General features: G+C 34.4%; 1 protein-coding gene and 1 non-coding gene across 5 annotated transcripts in view; one reads left to right on the top strand and one right to left on the bottom strand.

Annotated features, from left to right (window-relative positions):
* The window catches only part of DCC (DCC netrin 1 receptor), a 1,143,392-nt gene that overhangs the window by 179,245 nt on the left and 937,168 nt on the right, over window positions 1–26,979 (bottom strand). For all 4 annotated transcript variants that reach the window (XM_043558863.1, XM_043558864.1, XM_043558865.1 and 1 more), the window contains exons 13-14: window positions 25,199–25,340; window positions 13,123–13,233 (exon numbers count right to left, since the gene is read on the bottom strand). In XM_043558863.1, the coding sequence (XP_043414798.1) occupies window positions 13,123–13,233; window positions 25,199–25,340 (253 nt within the window). The remainder of the gene's footprint in view (window positions 1–13,122; window positions 13,234–25,198; window positions 25,341–26,979) is intronic.
* LOC122471055 lies at window positions 22,816–22,919 on the top strand. The gene has a single exon (XR_006294080.1). It is a non-coding gene; the product is annotated as a U6 spliceosomal RNA (small nuclear RNA).

Below are 26,979 nucleotides of genomic sequence, written 5' to 3'. Positions count from 1 at the left end.
GTGATAGAATGTCAAACTTGAGGTTATGGGCAGGACCACAACAAGGAGAATTTGAATAGAGAAATAACATCATCATATCTGGTTAAGAAAAATCACTCTGACAGCATGATGGAGTCCAGAGAGGAGCAAACTGGTGTCTTCCCACAGAAGACCAGGTGGGAGGCTATTTTCAGGTGACAAAGGCTGACAGGCTGACATAAACTAGAGTGGTGGATCAGAGAGGAGGGCATGAATTCCAGGCCTGTTAGAGAGGTAGAAATTGCAGGTACTGGGTATATTGGTAGGAAGTGATAATGGAGGAGTTGAGGATGGGGAACCTGCTGGCTTAGATGACTGGTGGATATGGGTACCAGTCCCAATGTGAAGAACACAAGAGGGAGAACACAATCTCCTACAGTAGGAATGATACCTTGAGAGATCAGCTCACCTCATCTCACCACCTCCAGGTGTGTATAGGATGTGTGTTTGAGCCCTCCATCCTTATTATACTTGAAAATACCAAAGGAACAAAACAACAACAAAATTTTTAAAACCATCCTTACCATGGAGGAGGGGAAGGAAAAAAAAAGGAAAAGAAAAAAAAAAGAGGTTAGAGTGGGAGAGAGCCAAAGCATAAGAGACTCTTAAAAACTGAGAACAAACTGAGGGTTGATGGGGGGTGGGAGGGAGGGAAGGGTGGGTGATGGGTATTGAGGGCACCTGTTGGGATGAGCACTGGGTGTTGTATGGAAACCAATTTGACAATAAATTTCATATATTGAAAAAAAAAACATCCTTGACCTTTCTATTTTTTGATTTATATGAGAAGTGATAGCTTTGCTTTCCTTTGCCTTCAAGTCCATCACTAGAATCAACCACTGCCAACTAGTTTGGTATAGGGGAAAGACAACTTTATGCTCTACTAGAAGTACTGGCATAGTCTCAATGCCATTTATTGAATAATCTGCTCGTTGAAATGCCAAATTCATTTTAAAGTTTATTTCTCAAATATAGCAAGAAATATTTCTGTCCTCTATATTCTGTTACATGGATCTACTTGTCTATTTCATTGCCAGACAGTACTATATTGATTTTTAAATCATGTTTTATTGTAAATGTTAATGTTTATTCTACTTTTCAAATTTTCTCGGAATTCTTTTACATTTATTCTTCCATATGAAGTACATTCTGATTGGAGTTGTATTTATTAACTTAATCATTAATTTGGGAAGAAGCATTGATATAGTAACATTTTGTATCAAGGAATATATTTCTATTATTCATGTCTTATTTTATATCTTTTAATATAATGTTATTTTCTTCATATACATTTAGTTTGTTAAATTTAGGCTTAGATATCATATTTTAGGTTTCCATATGAATCCATTTCTTTTCTTTTTAATGTTTGAACTAATTATTGCCCAGTATAAAAAAACTATTTTTTTGTGTGTATACATAGATATGTATATGTATATAAGTATATATACATATAATTTTAATATTAAATTTTCTTATTAATTCTAATAGTTTTTTAATGTAGTTTCTTGGAATTCCCAAATATGCAATCACACTGTTCATAAAAATAACATTTCTTTCCTTCTGTAATGACATATAGCTTTCTAAGTTTTTTTGTGTGTTTATTTATTATCAAAACCTCTATCTACACTGTTGAATAATAAAAATAGTAGGAAACTTCCCTGGTTTATTTGGATTTTAAGAACAATGTATTTAGTATTTTAGTATTTAGCAGAATGCTTGCTTTTAGTTTCTTACAAAATAATAACATTTTGAAAGTTTCCTTATACTCACATATTAACACAAATTTTTAAGAAACTGGTAATGACTGACTAATTTTACAAAATGCCCTCTTGCATATGATAGATGATGATGTCCCATTAAATTATACTTTAATTAGATGGTGGGATTTTAAGACACACTGAGTGTATGCCCTGCTTTTGCATCAGAAAAAATACATCTATTCCCTAATGCAGACAACAGAGTTTTATCATCATGAACAAGAAAAAGATTCATAGGACCAATGGTATTAGTCTTTCATACCACTGTTGAAGTTTGAGATCTAATACATGAAAATCAGTAACAATAAGCATTTGTTGAGTGCTTAATATATATCAGATACATTTCTGAGTACTTTATTTCCATTATCATTGTTAATTCTTACAGAGATCCATTGAGATAGATACTGTTGTTACACCCTATTTACAGATGAGAAAACTCAGGTCTTAGGGAAGTTAAGTTACTTGTGCATGATAATACAGTGAGTGGAGCAGAAGTCAAACCTAGTTATTAAGATTTCAAACCCCACAACCTTATATACTACATTATATCTAGAAAAAGTCAAGGAAGTCATAAGGGGATTAAACATTTCATGAGGATACTAAAAAGTGTGCTATGGCTAAGGAAAGGACTTAAAACTTTTTCGAACATTTATCCAAATCTAAATAATTTGTACATCGTTTGTATGGTGGAGTGCTGAGATTTTGAACAACCACTTGTCCAAGAACAAAAGCAGATTTTAAATTGATTTCAAACTCAACTTGGCTTTGCCTACAACACTCCTTGTATGTAAGATGAATTCTACTTGAATGAGAATAAGGGGCTGGATTCTTCAATTTCATGATGGATTAGCTGTTATACCAATGGCTCATCTCATTTGCAAGTCTTTTTGTCAACTAGTAACCCAGCATATCATGGACGGCTCCTATAAAAAGCCCATGTGAAAGAAATACTTTTTCATGACATGCCACCTACAACCTACGTTCCTCTGTGCATAAAATCATATACTAACATTGTTATATCACCAGAGGACCGCATTTGCGAGCTCATTGGTGTAGACCCCACTTCTTACCCTAGAATTGGTGTCTTTAACTTGAATGCATTTTAAATGGCATGTTATTGATTTTAACCAAGAATTTTATCAAATAATAGCCAAACAAAAATAATTTCTGCATTTGTTGAAAGTAAAAAAAAAATCCATTTTATAAAATTTTCACTATATTTTTAATCTAATAGATACACAAATAAACAAGATTGCTTAGATATCAGGTGCTAAAAGTTACATTCTAGATATAATATGGTTTCTTTTGGACCAACGAATTACTTGGAAGAATATTTTTGTATTTCCAAACATATTGGATATCATATTATTATTGACTATTAGTCTCATTACACTGTGATCAATGAATGAATTTAGTATTATCCAAGAACTTTAATACCCATTTTCTTACAGCCAAATACTAAATATTTTTTGGATGCTTAGGAAAAAAATATGCAATTCTGTAACTGTGCATATTTCAATTATGAAAGGTAAATCTTGCACATTCCTTGCTTTTTCATTTTTTTCCTATTCTGAGAGATGTGTAAAAATCTCCAAATATAACATTGGTCTTTATATATAGCTTTCAGTTTACAAAGCTCCAGACCCTAGAGGAACAAATTAAATGAAACAAGAAATAATTAGAAAAAAACAAATATTAGGGTCATTTAAAATAGAGGACCAAAAGCTTGTCTTTTCAATAAATCAAAGTAGGAGAAAAGGAATTATGGTAGATTGAGCGCCTTAAGGGATATAAAAACTGTATATAGTGTGTAATTCTAGATTCAATTCTAGTTTGTACAAATGATCTGTAAAAAAAGTTTTTTGGGGTTCACTGAAGAAATTTGAAAATGATCAGGATTTTAGGTAAAATCATAATCTGCAAAGATAAAAATGAAAATAATTGAAAACAGAAGTTTGAAGAACAGTAAGCATCATATATTCTCATTTTAGTTACATCTATATATTTTTAATTATATAAATATTTTATGCATGTATGTGTATACTGACATGTGTATAATGAAAGAAATTAAAGGATATGTATTAGACTGTTAAGATGATAATCTGATCATCTTCAGATGGTGAGACTTGTGTTGGTTTGTTGTATTTTCTAGCTACAACTGTATACATTTACTGATTCTATACTGATGAATGTGTACTAAAATGTTTGTAAATTTTTTCATAAAGATCTGTCAAGATTTGCTTTAATAGTATACATTTGTTATAAAAGCCATATACTTATAAGTAATACATATTTCTTCAACAATTTACATATTTTCAATAACTCAATCCTTTTACCACTAATAGTGACTCTACCCCTAAAGATGTTTTTGGCCTTAAGAAAATTACCAGAGAAAAACCTACACATGTTTTTTGTTAGGATGACTGGTATTTTGTCTCATCTCTTTATTTTCAACTTTTTCATGTTTTAATATTTATAAATTTTGCCAACTGTAAGTACTGTAGACATGGATGTTTTCAAAATTCCATTAAGTAATGGAATCCTTGAACTGGTGAGTCTAATACACTTATTGTTGTTACTACATTAAAGTTTATTTATATGACTTTATTATGCGCTTTTAATTTTCCATTTGTTCATAATAAAGTATTATTTTTCATTTTTATGACCTCATTTGTATAAGCTAAAGAGCCCCTCCCTCTATTTTATTTTTTCTCTATCTGATACAAAATAATATTCCTTCCAGTTGTAAGATTTTCAATTTTGAGATCACATATAATTTGTAGTCTGAAGTTAATTATATCATTTCTTTTCACGAGAACATCATAAAAACAATTTCAAAACTGTTTAACCTCCACGATCTCCTTCTTCTTTATTAACTAATATTCACGAACTTTTTAAACTCTCCAAAACATAATTTTTCTTTTAGATGGCCATAATTTGCTCAGATGTACCCATATGTCACATGATTTTGTTAATCGCTTTTCTAATAATCCCTCTAGTCATTTTCTTTATCTTTTTTAAAAAAATGTACATTCTTTATAAAAAGGATGGCGGTGGTTGTCTATTTTTCTTTATGCCTCCTTTCCTTGAATAGTTGTTTAGTTAGATATACAATTCTTTAATGACAGTAACTTTTTAATCAGCACTTTGAAGATATTTCATTGTTTTCTGCTTTAATTGTTCCTATAGGGGAGTCTTCATCAGTATAATTATAGTCCCTAAAGAAGTAATCTCTCCTTGGGCATTTTAAGCTCTTCTTTTGTCTTTATCTTTGATATTGTACAATGTATCAAAGGTAAAACATTATTCCTGAATCTGATAATCCATATATTTCATCAATTCTGGAAAATGATCACTTATCTCTTCAAAATTTATTTTTCCTCCATTCTTTATTTTCCTTAGGAATTATGATTGAAGCATGTTAAGTTTTCTCATTCCATGTTTTGTTTTTCAAGTTCTCTTTTATTTCTTCTATCAGTGTGTATTTTTATGTTGTTCCAAGCATTTAAAAAGATTCTTTCTCAGATGGAGCTTGGTGTTTTGAATTTTTTGGAAAATATATTGTTTGTGTACTTTAAGAGCTGCATATTTGAGACTTGAAGTTTTGTGACTTGTATATTTATTTGTAGTTGTCAATATAAAATTATACATCCATTCCATGCATGTATGTGTGCATGTGGGTGTTTGTGTACATATGTCTGTGTGTATGTCTGTGTGCATGTGCATCTATATGCCTGTGTATACATATGTATGTGTCTCTGTGTGCACATATGCATGTGTGTATGTTTGCATGCATACATGTATATGCACATGTGTGTATGTATGCCTGTTGTATGTACGTGATGTCATCATTACCCTGGAATCCTATCAACTTGTATCCTGTTAATTCTTTGCCCAATTTTCATTTAATATTTTTGCCTTTGTCTTAAAAATATATAGTTTCATTTTGTTTTTAACAGGATCTGAAAGTCCCTTTTACAAAGGGAAGTCAATTCAGTTTTATTAAATTTTAGAATTTCTCTCATCTAAGAGTGTTTTCCATTTTTCCTTACTAACAACTTTATTTTCTGTTTGCTACATAACACATTATTTATTTTTATTTTTCCAATAATTTAGAATATATATGTATTTTTTATTTTTATTTTATTTTATTAAATTTGAGAGAGAAAGAGAGCAAGCTTACAGGGGAGGGGCAGAGAGAGAGGGAGAGAATCCCAAGCAGGCTCTGTGCTATCAGTGCAGAGCGTGACATGGGGCTCGAATTCACAAATGGTGAGATCACAATCGGAGCAGAAATTAAGAGTTGGATGCTTAATCAACTGAGCTAGTCAGATGCCCCTAAAAATACATATTTTAAAGTATTTTTAAAAAACCAATTCTTGGGTGGATATGCAATTTGCCATGGTGTTTATCTTCTGTCAAATCTTAGACAATTTGGGGCCTTCGCTTATTTCTTTAGCTATCTATTAGGTAAGAGTATCATCATAGACCATACTGTTTATCTCTGGTCCTTACTCAATTTCGGCTTTCATTAAATGTTCAGACTCTGAAATTCTAGATTTTTGAGCCTCTCATTTCTATATATTGTGTTTCCCTTTTCTTTACCTTTCTATTTCAACCTTAATGCTTATTGTTTCATACCTTTTGGCTAATATGAAACTAAAAACACAAACTGATTTATAATATTTGATGCAAACTTTTATTTTGATACAAGCATACAGTTGGGCCTTGAACAATGTGGGTTTGAACTGTACAGGTCCACTTACATGCTGATAGTTTTTCAATAAATACAGTAATGTAAGTGTATTTTCTCTTCCTTTTGATTTTCTTAATAACATTTTTTCTCTAGCTTACTCTATTGTAAGAATGCAGTATATAATACATATACCATAGAGAATATGTGTTAACTGACTCTATGTGTTAACTAAGTCTTACAGTCAACAGCAAACTTTTAGTAGTTAAGTTTTGGAAAAACTAAAGTTATATGTGAATTTTCAACTGCATGGGGGGCAGTGTGCTTAACCTTGGCATTTTTCAAGTGTCTACTGTACTTATCTTTGTCAGTTACCCAAATGACATCAAAATATTTATTTTCTGGCAAATACTATTACTGTTATACTTAGTGGTTTAAATTACCACAAGTTTAGAGGCTTAAAACAACACAAATTCTGTATGTCACATTTCTAGAAGTTAGAACTCCAGTATCGGTCTCAGGGAGGTAATATATAGATGTCAACCCAGGAGCATGTTCCTTCTCAAGGCTTCAGGAATGACTGCTTTCTTGCCTTCTCCAACTTCTAGAGATTTCTCACCTTCCTTGGCCCTGGCTTTACATCACTCCAACTTTTGCTTCTGTTGTGACATCAACCTTTGATACTCTTCTTACTTCCCTGTTAGAATGACCTTTGTGAGTACATCGGGCCCACCTGGATAATCCTGAATAATCTCTTGTGTCACAATCCTTAATTTACTAACATCTACAAAATCTCTCTTGCCATGTAAACTAACATATCTCAGATTCCAGGAATTAGGATGGACATTTTGGAGAGGGAGCCTATTTATTATTCAGCCTACCACAACTCACACATATATTTTACTGGCCTTCCTTCCATCTTTCCTTCCTTTTTCCTTTCCTTCTTCCTTTCTTTTGCTATTCTTCAATTTCTTCCATTTAGCCCAAAATTTATTTTTCTCATTTCTCATTCTTCTACCTAGAGATTTTCCACTTTTCATACCCTGTTTTTTTTTTTTTAATGAAGATGACAAATTTAATAGGTGGTGTTCTTTCTTCACGGTGGTCTCATCATTTTAGATTTTATTATTCTGAAAGTAAGCTTTCACGTGTTCCTGCTCAAAACCATGTTCTTGAAGAATATCATATATCACGCAGGTACGAAAACACAGGAATTGCTTCGTGGCTGACTTCTCAAATGAAATGCATTTGCAGTAACCTCGTTTTACCCTCACTCAATCAGGCTACTAGGGCTAATTATCTCTTTCCTGAGGGCAGGAAATTAGAGCCAGCTCCCAGGTTCACAGTTTTTGCTACATCACCTAGTTGCACTTTCAGGGGTCCCTCTGTATTGATAATTTTTGCTGGCCAACCTCCTCCATTTTAGGGTAGAAGTTTAATTTTAAATTACATCATTATTGATTGCAAATCACAATTTCTACCTGTTCACTTCAAAATTCGGCGGGGCGGGGGGGAAGCAGCACAAACTGATCCCCACGCTCGATTTCCTGGAGGATACCTTGCTGAACTTCATCACAAATTCTCTCATATCCTTATGCAAGACATTTACATAAGAACTTTGGGGAATTCTAATGATCTTGTTTCTTTAAGTTGAAAATTTGAGGCACAAAATAAATATTTTAAAACTTTCCAGCTGTTGGTAACAACAGCAAACATGCTTTCAGGGAGCCCGGAACAGTGAGGTTTGGCTCTATAATTTCTTTAACAAAACATCCCAATTAAAAGGACAATCCCATAAGGAATTGGAGTTTTTCTACAAGTTACTGTTGATCCTCACAAGGATTAAGCCAAGTGGAGGATGCAAGAGGAATTACAGAAGTCACGGAAGAAGAAGGGATTGCTTTGAACTGTCTGTACTTCCTACTGTCTCTCCTGAGTTACTGTCAGGGCTCAGCTACCACCCTAACGAGTAGAACATCCCCTTGGAGTTCACCAGGAGACTCTAAGGCAAGAGGGAAAAATTTTATGTAACAGGACTCACCTAGGGAGAGCTAACACTGCACTTCCCTCCCAATAGAGGTTTCCTTGACTACCGCAAAGAATGCTTCCCATTTCTGGTGGTTTCCAAAATGGCTGCTTCCCCCTTATCTATTATTGAAGGGAAATCAAAGCAATTCTATATGGAAATATCTGATTTTAGGACTCAAAACTTTCCTACATTAGCCATGAAAGCTATATAGTAGAAGCTGCTTATATCTTATTTTATGATTTAAACACTTACATGAATGAGTTGAAATGAGATGACTATTTAAAGAAAATTCCCTTAGCTTAAATATATATTTACATTTATATTTCTGCATTTACGTATGGAAATAGAACAAGCCATCAGGCTGTGTATTCTTTGGAGCTATTTATGACCACTTCTGAGCTTGTCCATTTGTCCAAATACTGATTCCTACCAATGGTAATGCTTTTTAAGATTTGAATGATGCATTCAAGATAAGAAAAACAGGAGGAAGAGAAATTGAAATCAGTTTAGAGGAGTATCAGTGAAAAGAGGTTATGGGTCAATAAATTACAAAGGCCTTAGGACCAAATATATATGATCCTATTAATTTCTTACAGCCAACGAAACACCGTTTGACAAAGTAGGTGAACCATATCTGTTGCACACTCATATAGTTAGTGCCCTAAAATGGCTGTTTCTATCATGTTTTAAGAGTGAACAATTTCAAGTCATAATCCAGAACAGTATTATGTACAAGAAGCGTCAATTCCATTAGTTTTCTTCTATTAATTTTTTATTTACCTTTTTGGATTGCTAACATGTACACTACGGACAAGGACAAGGATTGTCTAAGTAATTATAATCCAAATAAAGAAGTGAAAGAATAAGAAAAGGGGTATTATTTGAAATGTGTTAAGATAATTGACTGGTAAATGAATAGCACTTGGATGAGTGAGGATGCATTTTAAACTAATCACGGCAGAAATAATTTTCCTAAAGGCCTTTTTGAAGAATATCTACTATGCTATCCTACATCCCCTCCTTGTAATCTTTTTTTAAATGTTATTTATTTTTTTGAGAGAGAGAGAGAGAGAGAGAGAGAGAGAGTGAGCGGGGGAGGGGCAGAGAGAGAGAGAGAAGCAGAATCCGAAGCAGGCTCCAGGCTCTGAGCAGAAAGTCCGACGTGGGTCTCGAGCCCACAAGCTGTGAGATCATGACCTGAGCCGAAGTCAGAAGCTTAACTGACTGAGCCACCCAGGTGCTCCTATCCCCCTTGTGATCTTAGTCAACCTCCTTTTCCTGAAGTTTTTAGTTCAAGCACTTTTTGTTTTCATGAAGTCTTTTCAATCAGTGCAGCCATTACCTGTTTATCTCTCAAGATAACTGTTCTATCTCTTTCATGTTTGTACTCCCCATGACGAGGCACACCATAAGTTCTTAAGTATATTTCATAATAAATGCATCAATACTCAAGAAAGGAAAAAAAAGTAAGCAAGAATGTTTCATGCAGAAGAGGGGCATTATTAAGCCAAGAGTATAGAGATGTTCAAAAAATCCAATTAGGCAGTATTTATTAAGACTCTATTCATGACCAAAGCATAGAGATTCTCGATTAAAACAGATGTATGGATTGGATTATATTAAGATTGCATGGATATAAAAAGCAGACAGTTAAAACTTCTGTTTTGCGCTATCCCAGGGGCTGTGATTTTACATTTTGGTTCCACTAGATTGTGAGTCATTTGGAGTGAGAAGAAAGAGCACATAAGTCAAGTGGAGAGCCCCATCCATCCTGGATATTTTATAGGACCTTCGGCACCTCTGCTCCATTTATTTTCACTCCTTCCAGTAAGAGATATAGTCCCTTAGGTTTGGGTAAATGATATGACCTCATTTCTTAGAATCTTCTGCCTTGAATCACTGTCTTTTATTGTCACTGGGTCAGTTCTAGAGGATTAGTGGAGGCTTTCCTACGATGGTCTGTATTGGACATTTGACTTACAAAACTAGGTCCTGAGTTTCAGATCCACAATTTCTACCTTAATGACTTGATTAAGTTAGTTTTAACTTTTTTAGCTTAAGTTACTGTCCTTTGAAAGTAAGGCTAATAATATATACCTCATAAAGGTAAATGAGAGGATAAAGGACAAGTATATAAACTTTCAAAGTTATTTCTTAAGTAAATAGAAAAGTAAGGTATTATGTAGTTTATCATTATTGTCCTTTTTATTCCTTAAATAAAGCAGAGCACATCCTCACGTCTTTATACCAAGCCATCCTGACCTCCTCCCATACTTCAGCCAACAATTGGGCTCTAGCCTCAGGATGTCTGTTTTTGCTATTCTACCTGGAGGGCTCTTGTCTGACCTATTCCTATGGCTGCCTCCCTCACTGCCTTAAGGTCTGTGATCATATTTTACCTCATCAGAGAGATCGTCTCAGTACCCTACATAAAACAGTACTCCTAATATTTTGCTATTCCCTCTACCATGCTTTATTTTTCTTCAGAACATTTATCACTATCCACCTCTATCTCAATAAATTTATACCCCTCGAGAGTAGGGACCTTATTTATCGCTTAACCTCTGGTACCTAAAATAATGCCTGATATATATAAACCTCCCAAAAGAAATATATGTTGAATAAGTAAATACATGAATGTTCTCTAATATATTAGTGAAGGATATAAGCTTTATGAAGCGTGACTTTGTGTAGCTCTACAACTTTTCAATTTATAAAGATGAAGACAAATCTTCTAAGCTCCGAGTTTCTTTCCCAATAAAATCTAACATTACCTCTAAGGTTGTCCTGAGTTGGCCCATGGTTGTCTAATCAAATACAATTGTTTATGCTTCAGCCACAGTAATCTCTTCAAAATGAAAACATAATTAAGTCACTATTTTAAAAAAGTCCTGTAATGACTTGCTTAGGATAAAGCACATTATTGCTTTAATGACATTCTTAGGACAAAGTTCAAGATCCTTAATTTGGTCTTGCCCAATTTAGAACCTGCTATCTTACAAACTTCAACATGTGTCATCCCTGTGTTTCAGTCTTGATGGTCTTTTTTCAGGTCTCAAATAGTATCATGGTCCATCTTGACTTCAGAACTGCATTCAACTTGCCCTCCACACTTCCTCCCTCAGTTTGTAATGTATGCTTTTGCACTCCAAACTCCTCTTCCTCCCTCCAGTCTCAGTTGAAATGCAAGCCTTCTATATGTCTGTTTGCCTATCAATTTATCTATTCATTCTATGTTGATAGATAGGATATTTCCACTACTCAACAAGGTTTGAACTATGAAATGGCAATTTCCTATGACTTCACCTGGGATGTCTGTTTTTCTTTGCATACTTTAAACTCCACAAGGAGAAGGTCATGCCTTCTATCTACTATTATACCCTCAAAGCTACTTAGTTTCCTACGAATATTCTTTAATGTGCTGTCACGTGGTAGGAATTACCATTATTGTGGAAATGATATTTGTTGATTGTTTCACTGCAACATTAATTATTTTGTAAAGTGGAATCTATGACTACATGAAACTCATGAGTGATAGTGAATTACTTAGAGAAGGGAAAGGTCAAGAAAGAGAAAAATAAGAAGGAGGAGTTCAAGGAACAAGGGAAGACAAACCGGAGAGAGGACAACTCAAGAACTGGGACGAGAATAAAAATGAGGGAAGGAGCAAGAGAGCAAAAGGAGACGAAGGGAAGGGACATAGAAATGTTCATCTTGCAGTAACTGGGATGCTTTCAGGTCTGCCAGTGAAGGAGTAAGAGTATTTCATTGTCAGTGATTTAGACAGTCTCATTTTCAATACATATGTGGTTTGTTTTTTTGGTCTCGGTTTTAACCCCTTAGCTTAAGTGTACTAATCATAACTAATTTCTTTTTCAAATACCTCTTCTTTTCATAAATTTCTACTTCTTTAATTTGTTAATTCTAATTCTTCATCATATATTTCTGCTTTATTATTTACACTTTCTTTCTGTTGCTTGTATTACCCATTCCTCTTGATTTTTTTTTCCTATCAGTCATGATGTTTTCATTTCAAACACTATTTCTCATCTTCTAATTTTGAAGATTTTGCTTATATTTAAATTACTGATATATGACTTTTATAAAAATCTCAGTATCTCATCCACAAATGTCTTAAGACAACTAGGCAGATTATTAAGCAAACAAGGCAGATTATTCCTGGTTTTAAAAAGATGAAATGTCAAATATTAACGACCATATCACAAGCAAACAAAAAATACATATTACTATTTTGCAGAAGCATCATAAAAGGGCAAGGGTAAAGTAATTGTATTCCATGATTATTATCAGGAATTGTAGCAATTCCTATGAAGAAAATTTTAAGGTTGATTATTCAATAAGATGAATTTAAAAAAACATAATTTCAAATTATCTTGAAAAAATAACTCATGAAGAATGTAATTAATGCATAATTTTATATGGTATTGTTGAAGAATCTACTGAGGATTTTGTATTTTATATTTTGTTTTGTCTTGCATTGAATGATATAGAAGGAATAAACATCCCCAGTGTTGGAGTTCATCAACTTCTAATAAGGGAGCCTTTGAAGCTGAAGTAACAAAGAAAATAGAAATCAAAGTGACAGTGATTGGGATCGGTCTTACCATCCAGATCATTCTCAGGAGTCTCTGCTGTATACCAGTTGGAAGGTGGTCCGGTGCCATTAACTGTCATGGCTGACACTTGGAAACTATACTGACTTCCTTTCTCCAGTCCTATAAGAGAATGTTCCAGAAAGGGGAAAAAAAGTTATTGAATAAAAAGTATTTCTAGCTTATTTTCAAGAGTTTTCAAAACAGTAGACATCTTTACATGGTTTGTGATTGTTGTGGTGATTATTATTTTGGCCAAAAGGGCAGAAATAGTACAGCAAGAAATCAAATTATTTTTCACATATTCTCATTTATTTTTTTCCTAGTTTATAAAAATGTATCCCTGAAAATAGCTTCAGGGCAGATGCAGAATATAAAATATGAACGATGAAGAAATAATCAAAAATAGCAAGGATCATTTTTTCTCACAGTCTAGAAGAGGCCTGTCTATAAATCAAGAACAGTCATCCTAAAAATTTATGTCTCCATCATTTATTCAAGGTCAGTGATTATGTTTTCTTTGAGCCAAGAAAGAAGAATCCAAAGCCACTGCACTTAAGCAGAAAATACTAGGCCTTTTATCACAAGGCATACTTTATTTTGCATCACTGTCCATACTAAAAGCATGAAGAAAGTCTATCTCCATGATAACTTGGGCATATAATATTGTACATCAGGGCTTATTTTTTAGAGAGCACACAGAATACAGGTTGATGAGAGATGGCCCATGGATCATTAGTGTGATATGTATAAATTTTTATGTAAGTAATAGTCCTTTTAGCTAAATCTCAAGCAGCTCATTACCATGACAAATTATTGTAAAACAAATTACACTTGCTAAAAAACCATGTGACTTTCTTCAGACAATGAGAACTTGGCTTAAACTGACAAGTTCTTAAATCTCCAAAGTTGAACAACCCTGGTAAATTTAAATTACAATCTATATTTTGTTAATCTAAAATGACACAAATATTTGGTAACAAGAAAAATTCATAAAGAAAATAAACTATTGGAGAAATGATGCTTATCATGTACACAGTTACAAATTTGTATATTTTTGCATAGGCAGATGAGTAAATCTTGGTCTTTAGGGGAATTCTAATTTATTATTAATTGGAGATAATGTTTTAAGTGATGGTTAGATGGACTTGTTAATGTCTATAGCAGTTACCTTCAATAAATTGTTCTATTAGAGAAGACAATTTGATAAATTCACCCACACAAAAGTATCTATGACACAAAATGCTGTCTCTTTAAGAGGCTTCTAATTTCATAAGATAGACTAGAAGCTCCATAAAGAAATAGACTGAGAATAGTTAGAACTGTTGCTGTTTTTGTTATTACTGGTATTTTATCTATATACCCATAGATTCCATTACACTGCCTGACACATGGAATGCACACACACAAAGCAGCTGTTGAAAGATCCGCTAAGGAAGCACTTAACATACCCAAAAATACTAGGTTAAAATATAATATCTAACATCATTAGGAAGGCAGAAAATGATGCTTTTGAACAAAAGGCCTTTGTCATGGCTCAATAGGTTTGTGCTCACTTTGATTTGTCCCTTAGTTCACATGATGTTGATCTGAATTTGTTAACATTTTGCACCTTTTCATAGGCACCATTGTTAATAACTAAGGCAAAGGGATTGTGGATTTATTGTAGTTTCCAGGACATTGAAAATAATAGGGAGAGAATTCTGGGAACAAATGCTTACCTAATCATTGTACCTCATGGCTCTCATAGTGGTCTTATCTGACATAGTTTTAGACCATCAAGAATATATTCTTTTATATTAAGTAAAATTTAATTTTATTTTTCTTTGAAAAGGATGGGCAATTGTATTAATACCATCTCCACCAGTGATTAGGAATACCATCTGTAATGATCAGTTTTATTCAACTTGGTTACACTGAAGTCCTCAGTTTTCAAACACTAATTTAAGGTGTTATATTATAGATGTGACTAAAGTCCATATTCAGTTGATTTTAAGCAAAGGATATTATCTTAGATAATTGGGGAGGGGGCAGATTCAAACCAGTGAAAGTTCTTAAAAGCAGAAGTAAGGCTTCCCTGAAGAAGAAATTTCACCTGCAGACAGCAACTTTAGCTCGAGAATTTCAGCCTGCCTTTCTTATGGTCTGCTCTGTGGATTTGGAATGGCCTAACCAGGCATCACAATCATTTAAGTCAATTCCTTGTAATAAACACCTTAGTACACATCTCCACAGGTTCTGATTCTCTGGTTGAACCCTGAATGACCTGCCATCTTATCATATGCAATGTTTTGACATATAAATGGAAATCTTTTTTGAATGCCCTATATTCTGTTCTATTCATTTGACTTTAAATCAAGTTACTTTTTGTGTGCAGAATATATCAATTTTTAGTAGGAATTTATTAAATCATCTCACTAGAAAGTAGATATGAGTATTAAAATACCTCACTAGAAGAGAGAAAGATTTCTTTATAATTTTGCCAAATTTTTTTTTTTTAATTTTTTTTTCAACGTTTTTTATTTATTTTTGGGACAGAGAGAGACAGAGCATGAACGGGGGAGGGGCAGAGAGAGAGGGAGACACAGAATTGGAAACAGGCTCCAGGCTCCGAGCCATCAGCCCAGAGCCTGACGCGGGGCTCGAACTCCCGGACCGCGAGATCGTGACCTGGCTGAAGTCGGACGCTTAACCGACTGCGCCACCCAGGCGCCCCCCAAATTTTTATTTATATATATTGCATTGAGGATCTGTCAGTATCACTAATTCAGTCTTGAGTAAAACAAAAACCTACTAACAGTTCTTTGAAGTGAAATCGTAGGTCAATTTAGAGACCATCCATTAAGTATTTCCCCACTGGAGTCTTGCCTAACCAGCCTAACCTACTGATCAAAATACCTCTTCCAAGGAGGGAAGATGAGCTATTTATGTGATCCTCTCTGATATCCAAGTGAAGGTTTAATATGCTGTATACATTACTGCCCAGGTCCCTTTGAAAATCCTGCCTAATTTCTTTGAACTATTATATTTTAGTTTAAACGTTTTTTAATTTGAATTTTATTCTAAAATATAGCTGTGGAATCTTTCTCATTAGAAACACCTAAGAAATTCTAGATTAAGTATAAAAAAGTTTAAATATATACACATAATCCCAATATCAAAAAGGATCTTAATTAATGTCTATTCAAATGACCCATCTAGAGCTATTTGGATATACATCTAACAAAGTGATCCTGTAAATAAAGCAGGAATACCTTTGGCATGAGAAGTTCACCAAGGGAGGGAATGTACTCAACCATTTCTCTTGTTGGAAAAGTTCTTCCTTAGATTGCACTGATCTGCTTTACTACAATATTATCTACAAATAAGCCCTAGTTTTACGTTGTAGGGATAAACCAAAACTAAATCCTCTTTTAAAATATCTTTATCCAAGTCTTCTGATTCTGTCTTCTGAAACCTTTACCAACGGAATTAAACCTCGACCCTCTTCTATGTCTAGATAAGTGTAGGAAGTGGTGAGAAGTAGAACGAGACATTTCAGCTTTTCAGAGAGACATTCCATGTATGACCTTCAGAAATCTAGGTTGCAAGTTTAGCTGGGCAAGTTTAGATGTACTGAAAGCTCTTTTAATTGCCATTTCCCATATAAGTTAGGTACTAATACCTGCTTTTCCATCTTATAATGTTCTTTTGAGAATCAAAGGCCAGACTGCTTTTAGAATAGTTTATATAATTAAGCATTTAATAGATAACATTTGCAAATTGTTTTATGACTTGATTTTCACACACTCTATGATTTTGTCATAAATACATTATTACTCCCACTTCAGAGATAAGGATAATAAGTTGACATAAATTAAGCCAAGTGACTATGTGGAGCTTTAATCACAACTTGGAGTGCTTTTGGGAGAAGACTCTTGGTTCTGCCCTATCTCCTGCTGAGGCGCCAGAGACCATTCTCTTCAGAGACCCACCTGGCCAAGGCTGGGACCTAAGAAGGACATCAGTAGCAAGTATAAAGCACTGGGCAAATATGCAAGAAATTTTTGTCTAAAATGATTACATCCAGAACTAAAATATGAGAAGGAAGGCAGGAAAGAATTGATAATTCTATGATTTTTACAATGTATCAACCTAAGAGTTCAATTAAATTTCAAATTCAGTATAAGGTTTTTCTCTTAATTAAAAAAAATGTTCACATTTGTGGGTTATTTATTTATTTATTTATTTTCTTAATTATTATTATTTTTTTAATGTTTACTTATTTTTGAGACAGAGACAGAGCATGAACGGGGGAGGGTCAGAGAGAGGGAGACAGAATCTGAAACAGGCTCCAGTCTCTGAGCTGTCAGCACAGAGCCCCACGCAGGGCTCGAACTCACGGACCGCGAGATCATGACCTGAGCCGAAGTCGGCCACTTAACCGACTGAGCCACCCAGGTGCCCCCTTAATTATTTTTTTAATATATGAAATTTATTGTCAAATTGGTTTCCATACAACACCCAATGCTCAGCCCAAAAGATGCCCTCTTCAATACCCATCACCTAATTCCCCTCCCTCCCACCCCCCCATCAACCCTCAGTTTGTTCTCAGTTTTTAAGAGTCTCTTATGCTTTGGCTGTCTCCTAAAATGTTCACATTTGAAAGAAGAGGTATCTTCAAAAGTTATAACAACAATCAACATGAACAAGCAATTTTTTGAGCCCCAATCCTGAGAGCTGATACCTAAAGAACTTTCAAAACATTATCTGTCTGTCTGTCTATCTACCTATCTATCTATCTATTCATTTATTCACTGAAGGTAGGGTAGAGACAAGCCTGTCTGGAATCTAAAGCTTTTTTGTGTGAATATTTCTAAACATTGTTTTCTAGGATGTGTTTCCTGAGTTGGGCCAGTAGAAATCTTAAATAGCATTTTTTAAAAGAAGTAGGTAGGAAAGCTTTGATTTAATCTCTCCTAGAGTTAAGCAGCTCCTTTAGCTGCTAAGCTAATATTCAATTTTTATTATCCAACAGAAACCTTTTTCCATTGTGCATTATTCCACTTTATGTATCCCTTTATACACACAAAATCACACATTCATTATCTGTGGTTGGCAACACATTACCTACAGTTTAAGAGCTAGGAGTATAGGTACTCAGTTCAGGCAGAATTAGATTTGAAGTTTTACCTCACTGCTCATTAGATATGTGACCTTGAAAAACTTGTTTGCCCTCCTTCTTTGTCTAAGTTTTCTCATCAATAAAATGAGAATATATGCATAAAAATTGTTACAAAGACTAAATTTGAAATATATATATGGATATATGTATATATACAGTGTTTTTATAGAGGTTTTTCAGCTTCATTGAAGCATATACTTAATACACCAAAAACGGGACATATTTAATGTATACATTTTGATGAGTTTGGACATAGGCCTACATCCATGAGACCATCACCACAATCAAGGTAATAAACATATCCACTATTTCCAAAAGATTTCTTGTGTCCTCTTTTTTTTAATGGTTGAAATATTTGGCATTAGGTCTACTTTCTTAAAATTTTTAAGTGTACAATACTGTTAACTATAGGTGCTATGTTGTATAAAAGATTTCTAGAATTTATTCCTGTTGTGTAACTGTCACTTTATACCCACTGAACAACTCCCCATTTCACCCTCATCTTCTCCCCTTGCAATCACCATTCTGTTCTCTGCTTCCATGAGTTTGACTATTTTAGATACCTCATACAAAAGGAATTATGAAGTATTTGTTCTTCTGTGACTGATTTATTTCACTTAGCATATCTTCCAGATCCATCTATGTTGGTGCAAATGGCAGGATTTCCTTATTTTTTTTCAGGCTGCATAATATTCCATGGTCTATTGATATATACCACATCTTTATCCATTTGTCTGTCAATGGACACTTGAGGGGCGCCGAGGTGGGTAAGTCAGTTAAGTGTCTGACTTTGGCTCAAGTCATGATCTCATGGTTCTTGGGTTCAAGCCCCGCATCGGGCTCCATGCTGACAGTTCAGAGCCTGGAGCCTGCTTCAGATTCTGTGTCTCCCTCTCTCTCTGCCCCTCCCAAGCTCACACTGTATCTCTCTTTCTCTCTTTCAAAAATAAATAAACATTAAAAAATTGTTTTAGGTGGACATTTGAATTGTTTGTCTACCTTGGCTCTTGTGAATAATGCTACAGTGAACATGTGAGTGCAGATGTCTCTTCCAGATCCTGATTTTAATTCTTTTGGATATGTTTCCAGGAGTGGGATAGCTGGATCATATGGTAGTTCTAGTTTTTAATCTTTTGAAGAAACTCCATACTGTTTTTAGCATAGTGGCTGTTGTCAAAGTTAATGCTGGTATTATTATTGTTATAAATGTTAAATTATTTTTAATGCCAATGATCTATTGCAGATTCATATGATAGCCAGAGTCATTTACAATACAGTGAGCTAAAGAAGACAATATTATATAGTATAAGGAGTATATAACTAGGAGTTGAAATGCCTACAATCGAGTTGGGATTATCTCCTTAACTAGTGGTAGATCTTAGCAATGTCACTCTTTAGATCTCAGTTAACTCTTCTATAAAATTAGGACTGTGTATAAGATGAATGGTCTGGTTTGTCAGGGACCCATAGTTCATCTCATTGTGTATGTGGGGGTGGGCATGTGTTTGTGTATGCTGTGCCTATGTGTGGGCATGCTCATGCATGTATATTTCCTACCTGCTTCTAAGTATAATTTTATTCTACAAAAAGTGTGGTGTAAGTAGCAATGCATTCCTCAACTATAAAAAAAAAATACATTGTCGAAAGAAGATCATCTTCTGCTTGTTTCTATCCCCAATACTAAGTGCCTTCAAGCTCTGTAATTCTGTTCTATTTCTAATTTTACAGGACTTATGTTAAGAGATGGTACATTATTCAAACAATATAATTTCCCTTTATTCCCCTAATGCTAACCTTGTTATAAAATTCTATGCTATTGTTTCATTTTTCAGTCCATAAAATACCAATGCATGTTAATCATTACGTTTATTCTATATTGGCCATGAAACACAAGAAAACTCTTCAATTCAATTCAAAACAACTTTCTCTGAAGAGCACTCAAAAATTAAAAACAACGCTTTAAAATTTAGTTGACATGGGATCCCACAATGAAACTGATAACAATGATTTAAAATCCTTGTTATAACTCTGAATTACTATGTTATTGCAGATGTCTCATTATCCTAGTAAAAAACACACACAACAAAAAAACACCTGTCTAACAGAGGATTGTAAAAAACAAGTTTGAGTCTCTACACCTGAATATTTATGTCATCCAAATGAAGCATTCTAGCATTTCCAAGTTTTTAACAGACAAATCAATATATCCATGTACCATATAGGTATTGGAAACATAGGGTCAAGTCTTGTACATTCTAAAGTGCTGCAGATTCATACAGAAAATCAATTACTTTTGTAAACTAGAAATTGCATACATTACTAAATAAATATATTCTTGGAACAAGTCAAAACCTGTGCTCTCTACCACTGAAAACACTCCCACAATATCTAGCAATGCAATAGGCATTACTGAAGTTGGGTCACAGATCAGGGGATAGGAAGGCAGAGACTCTGTACAACTTGTTTTTAATGTTCTACAGATATGAGGCTATTCTCTGGCAGTTTTTATTTCTTCATTTCAATTTAAGAATGGAGTCTGTGTGACTTTTGTTTTTACCATAAATATCAGGTACACTTACAAATATAACTGCCCAGATTGTTTGTCTTCCCAAATTCATTTTGTAATTGTTGAAATGAAGAAAGAACAGTATGAATGAGGAATTCAAATTTGAGTCCAGATTCCTAGAAATCTATAAAGATGGGAAGGGGCATTTGTGAGCTTTTCCAATAACAAGCTAATTAATTCATCCTATTTCTTTGCTTTTGGCCGGAATGGTATTAAACCAGAGTGGTAAGGGGTTATAGCTCATGCTGATTAGAAGATCTAATTGTCCCATATATTTTAGATGAATAAAAATGTAGGACTGAATTATTTATTTTTGAATAAAGTTCATTAGAGAATACAATTAAAAATGATTGTTCTTGAGAGGGAAAATAAAAGGTATCTGTCAGCAAGTTGAATAGTGTCTACTTCAAAACTCCTGAATACCTGGAACTTCAGAACGCGACCTCACTTGGAAATAGGATCTTTATAAATATGAATAGTTAAGGATCTTGAGATGAAACCATCCTGGATTTAGAGTGGGGTTTATCCAATGATGCGTGTCCTTATAAGAAGAGGAGAGAACACAGGCAACAGAAGAAGGTGGTGTAGAGATAGGAGCAGCATAACTACAGGCCAAGGAATGTCAAGGATTGCCAGCAAATTCCAGAGGTTAGGAGAGAAGCATGGATGAGTTTTCTCTCAGGACCTCCACAAGGAACCAATGTTGCCAACACCTTTATTTCAGACTTCTGGCTTTTTTTTTCTTCTTTAATAATTTCACTTCTTTAGAGAGAAAATCCTAAAAGTTTGTCTATTTAGAGAGCCAGAACCTTGGTTTGATACTACTGAGGTGAATGTGTTAAATCCCATTTGCCAAAAATACCATAAATACTAAAGAATTTACAGCAGCAGTTTCTTTTGGCCAGGTGGCTACGATTCTTCATTTATTTTCTGGGCCACTTGCCTTTTAGCTGTTCAGTGGCCATGGAGTTAGCTTTAGTGGTAGGAATTTTCAATTTTGGTGACCAAAAGTCATAATATGACATTAGGATCTTGCCTTTTTGTTCTTCATGTTATATACATAATTTTAAAATACATATTTTATTGTTGTTACAAATGTAAATAACAATCACCATCAATATTCTGGTATATTATTACTCTAAATATTTTCCTACAAATTCATATTTTATTTATAAATATCAACTTCACACACTAATATTGATTTAAAGTTGAGTTATTCATTGAATCATGTTTGAAATAATTAACACTTGATTTAGTATTTATCATTTTCATTAGGTAAGCAGTATTCCTTGATATGATTTTGACAAAATTTTCTAAGTAGCTGCCTATATTTGGATGCTTGGGGTATTTTTTTTCCTTAAAATTTTCTATTAAAGGAACAGTGCAATGAACATGTTTATAGTGAAAAAATTTGCAGAAAATATGGCTGCATAATTGGAATAAATTCCTGGTAGAAAACATAGATCATATATCTGTAAAGATCCCTCCCTCTTTCTCTCTCTCTCTTGCTCTCTCTCTCTCTCTCTCTCTCTCTCACACACACACACACACGTATATACACCCGTGTATAACAAATATCTACACATTGCTTTCCAGAAAGATTCTAGAATCATCTGGCCCACAGCAGTATATGAATATTAATTATGTCTCCCATATGCTTTCCAGAACAGGGTATCATCATTCACTTATATCTTTATTACTTTAATCCAAAGAAAATGTTAACTCATTTTTGTTTTAATTTGCATTTCTCTACTAATGAGCTTGAACATTGTTTCATGCATCTTGGCTATTTATAGTTCCATAAATTGAATATCCAATCTTGAGCTTTTCCATTGGAACACTCATCTTTCAATGAATTATTGTATAAAAAGGTTATTTTATATTTTTAAGCTTTTTCATCTGAGAAGGAAATAACTTAAAAAAAAAGATTGCAGGGCTTCAAATACCATCATCTATTTTAAAAAAGTAAGGCTTGGTGCTTGTTCCCACAGCACATATACTAAAATCAGAGTGATAAAGAGATCAGCAGGACCCATGCAGAAGGATGGCTTGCAAATTCGTGAGGCATTCCACATTTTGTATGATATAGACGAAAATTTTAAGAAAGTGGATCCTGAGTTCTCATCATAAGGACTTTTTATTCTTTTTTTAAATTGTATCTATATGAGATCATGGCTGCTGACTAAACTGTCAGCGTTAATCATCTCACAGTGAACACAAGTGAGGCCATTAAGTTGTATACCTTAAACTTATACGGTGGTATGTGACAATAATACCTCAGTAAAACCAGGGGTGAAAAAGTCTTGGATATAATTATCCTTAGAGGCTCTTCATCTATTACATCCTAGGAATTCTATTAAAATTTTTTCACCAAGACTTTTTTCCAAGTGATTTCTGTCAAAATAAACTACAGGTTATACCAACTATCACACTGAGCACATATGCCTCACTTCATTTATTTTTACCTTCTTCCCATAATTTCATCAGGAAAGAAGACATAAGATCTCGGCTTTTCTTAAGCTTTTTAAATGATGTGGTAGAGTGCCATAACTTCCTCTTAGAGGCAATAATACTTGTCTGAGAGATTTTTGTCCAGATATAAAACGAGTAATGTGATTTTTGACAACCTACTTGGAAGCACTTTCACCATTATGCTAAAATTTTACAGGCACAAGAGACAAGAAAAACACATCAAAAACCAAAAGCCAAACACCAATAGCAGCAGCAGCAGCAGCAACAACAACAACAACAACAAACCTGAGGGGGAAAACAGGTTTTGATCAAGTTGCAGAATGCGGACTTAAATGTAGCTTAAATGTAGCTTAAAATGTGTGTGTGTGTGTGTGTGTGTGTAACAAACTATGATTTCAAATGGAAATTTACTGAGCACATGGTATAGAGAAAGAAATAAATAAGGGGTTACTTTCTTCTTTCCTCATTTGCAGTGATAGTTTATATTATCCATTAGGTGTAAATTAAGAGTTTCAGTTTGTATATTTTCCAGGACCCTTTTTATGTGCCACTCCAGATTTGCTCAACTTTGCCTCCCAATCCTTACCAAGAGCCTCTGCTATATTATGCTTTGCCTCCCAAGCCCCAGGCAATAGTTCACACTCTCCTTAGAGCTATAAAGCCCTCCTAAGTACTTACTGGTGCTACCCTAGACCAAGCCACCACCTCATAAAGGACTTACTGACACAGAGAGAATTCTATGTTTGCATACTCGCCAGATGCTCTGGCTTCTCAGGTGCTGTCTGCAGGTATAGAATGGATAACAGCCTATTGACAGATTTAGACCAATGATAGGCAAGAGAGGAACTGCTCATACTTCCTATCCAGCCACTGCCTATGATACATAGTACTTCATGCGGCCTCTCAGGAGACACCCCATGAGGCTGAACAAACTCTGGGTTTGCTCTGGGTAGCCAGCTCAATGATAGCCACTGTGAAAGATTTCTCTCCTTCCCTGGTCCCTTTCTTTGTTTCCTCATGTGTGCTTTCTTGGGCTTGCACCCCCCAGAGGCATTGCCTTGAAAGCATATCTCAGACTGTTCATTTTGTAAAATAAAACACATTCTCTAAATATTGCATGGAAAACTGCATGGAATACTCCAGTTTTCATAAAGAAGCTTGACCTACTATGAATTCCACCAATATTGCTACAAAAGTGAATTTACTTTTATGTTTATGGAAAGTAGAATAATCTGTTTATTTCCTAAACTACCGTCTCCACATTTTCCAGCCCCATTCTCACCACTGGAGATTAGGGGGAAAGGGATCAAAGTGACTTAAACTTGGAACCATTTGATTAGATGGCTTTTTAAAAATGTTTATTTATTTTTGAGAGAGAGAGAAAGAGAGAGAGAGTGGGTGGGGAGTGGCAGAGACGGGGAGACAGAGGATCCAAAGTGGGCTTCATGCTGATAGCAGAGAGCCTGATGCAGGGCTCAAACTCACCAACCAAGAGATCATGACCTGAGCTGAAGTAGGATGCTTAGCCTACTGAGCCACCCAGGAACCCCTGATTAGATAGCTTTTTAAAGTTACGAGTTAAAAAGTTAAAAGTTATTTGGCAGAGGGGCTGTTGTTGAATAAGCAATGCTGAGAAACTAATACGGATTAAAAGATCTACGATACATTTATAAGAGTATGATCCAGGACCATAATATGTACTGAAAGCATTACAAAGATACCAAGTTAAAAATATAAAGGTTATTCTTGTTCAGACCAATAGATGTCACCTGTCAGGAAAAAACAAACAAACAAAAAAGAATGTTTCCTTGAAGTGAGAGCGTATTTTATTCCTAAAGCATTTAATTCATAAAAACCTTGCAAGACTGCACTATGTGAACACTGACCTGTGAACAGGTACCAGAGGTTGTTTGGCTCCAATGTTTCCATCTCACCCCTGCGGGTCGTCTTTCTGTGTCGAATTTTATAGCCGGTAATAAATCCATTTTGTGTTCCTGATGGAGGAGGCAGCCAGCTTACTTTGATACTCTGCAAAATAAAAGATGTAAATTAAAACATTGGAGAAAGTAAGGGCAACAGAGCAGGGTCAAAGAAATGACCCCAACTTAAGTAGGAATAAAACAGAGAGGCAAGAAGTGCTAGGGATTAGCCCCTATAACCAAATTAAATCCATTTTTACAATTTGACAGTGTCCCTTTTTGTATGATTTTGACAAAAATACACAATTCATTTGATTGATTATGTGCATGATCACCTCTCCTTTGTAAATGCCACTAAAATGACAGTAAAATGTTCTCAAGAGTAAAAAACCATAAGGAAATAGAGAATAGTAGTCTTAAGGATGAGAGATGTTAACAAATATTTAAGAGATGCAAACCGAGGGAAGTGTGGTGGCTGAGCCAAAGGAGAAAGATGAAACCTAAATTACTCCCTAAGAGATACTAAAGAATAACAAGGTGATTTCCATGACAAAATTCAGGGAGGGCTAGAAATTGTTGCGTCCTAAATACCTTGAAAGACAAGACTAAAGCATGGTGCTGAAATAAAAGATGGGTTGAAAGTCATACGCACATCTAGGAAAATCAGTCTACTAACCCTCAGTGTCCTTGGAGTCACTGGGAGTTTTATCCTTTAGGGACACTGAAACAGAGTCCACAGATTCAGAGATATCAGGCACAGAAGAGAGTACAGATGAGGGCAAGGGTTATTAAGTTGAAGAGAATAAGTCTTCTTTCATCATCTGTGTTCAATGCAATGACAACCAGATGTATATTGCCCAGGCAAATACCAAGTAATAATTCTCTAGAGAAAATTCTAAGTTTGGTCCTAGCGAAAACAGTAGCCAGGTTTCTAATTCATGCCCCAATAATGAGGCTCCCACTTAATCCACTCATGTACTTTGGAATCAGCTTTTTAGTACATATTTCATTTTAATGTTAACCAACATTGTAAGACTACAAGACATTTTGTTTCAAAAAGCTTTTAGTATAAAATAGGAAAAAATACAATCAAGCCCCAGAACCTGCTTGGGATTCTCTCTCTCCATCTCTCTCTGTGCCTCCTTGTTTGTGCTCTCTCTCTCTCTCTCTCTCTCTCCCTCTGTCAAAATAAATACATAAACTTAAAAAAAAACCCACAATATTATGGCCCTTGAAGGAGACAACATTATGCTTAGAGTAGAAAAAGTATCCCAAAAACTGTCATTAATATTTAGATAATCTAAGATAAGATATTACATCTGTGAAAGGAATAGAAATACGGGAAAAATGAAAGATTCTTTTAAAATATTATGACATTTATAGTTTGGTTTAACCAGTTAAATATTCAATAAATTATCTGGAAGATGCATGAAAAGAAATCTTGTAAAATTCCAGGGGAGGGGGGAAGATGATCATAGAACGATGATCACAGAAATTTGGGGGAAAAAGATAAGAAATTGGAAGTTTAGTCTATAATTTCCAATATCCAACTAATAAGATGAAATAATGAAAATAAAAAAAAATAGAAGGCAGAAAATTAGCAAGGAACCAAAACAAAAACCAGAACTCTTTCCTGCAGTAAAAACCTTGCAGAACTGGAAGTTTTGAGACTTTAGTCTGAAAGGGATTATGGATTTTCTGACACAATACATGAACAAGAACTACATTAAGGTACATTACTGTGAAAT

The sequence above is a fragment of the Prionailurus bengalensis genome, chromosome D3 (genome assembly GCF_016509475.1).
Source record: "Prionailurus bengalensis isolate Pbe53 chromosome D3, Fcat_Pben_1.1_paternal_pri, whole genome shotgun sequence".
NCBI lineage: Eukaryota > Metazoa > Chordata > Mammalia > Carnivora > Felidae > Prionailurus > Prionailurus bengalensis.
This window is presented reverse-complemented; position numbering and strand designations above follow the sequence as displayed.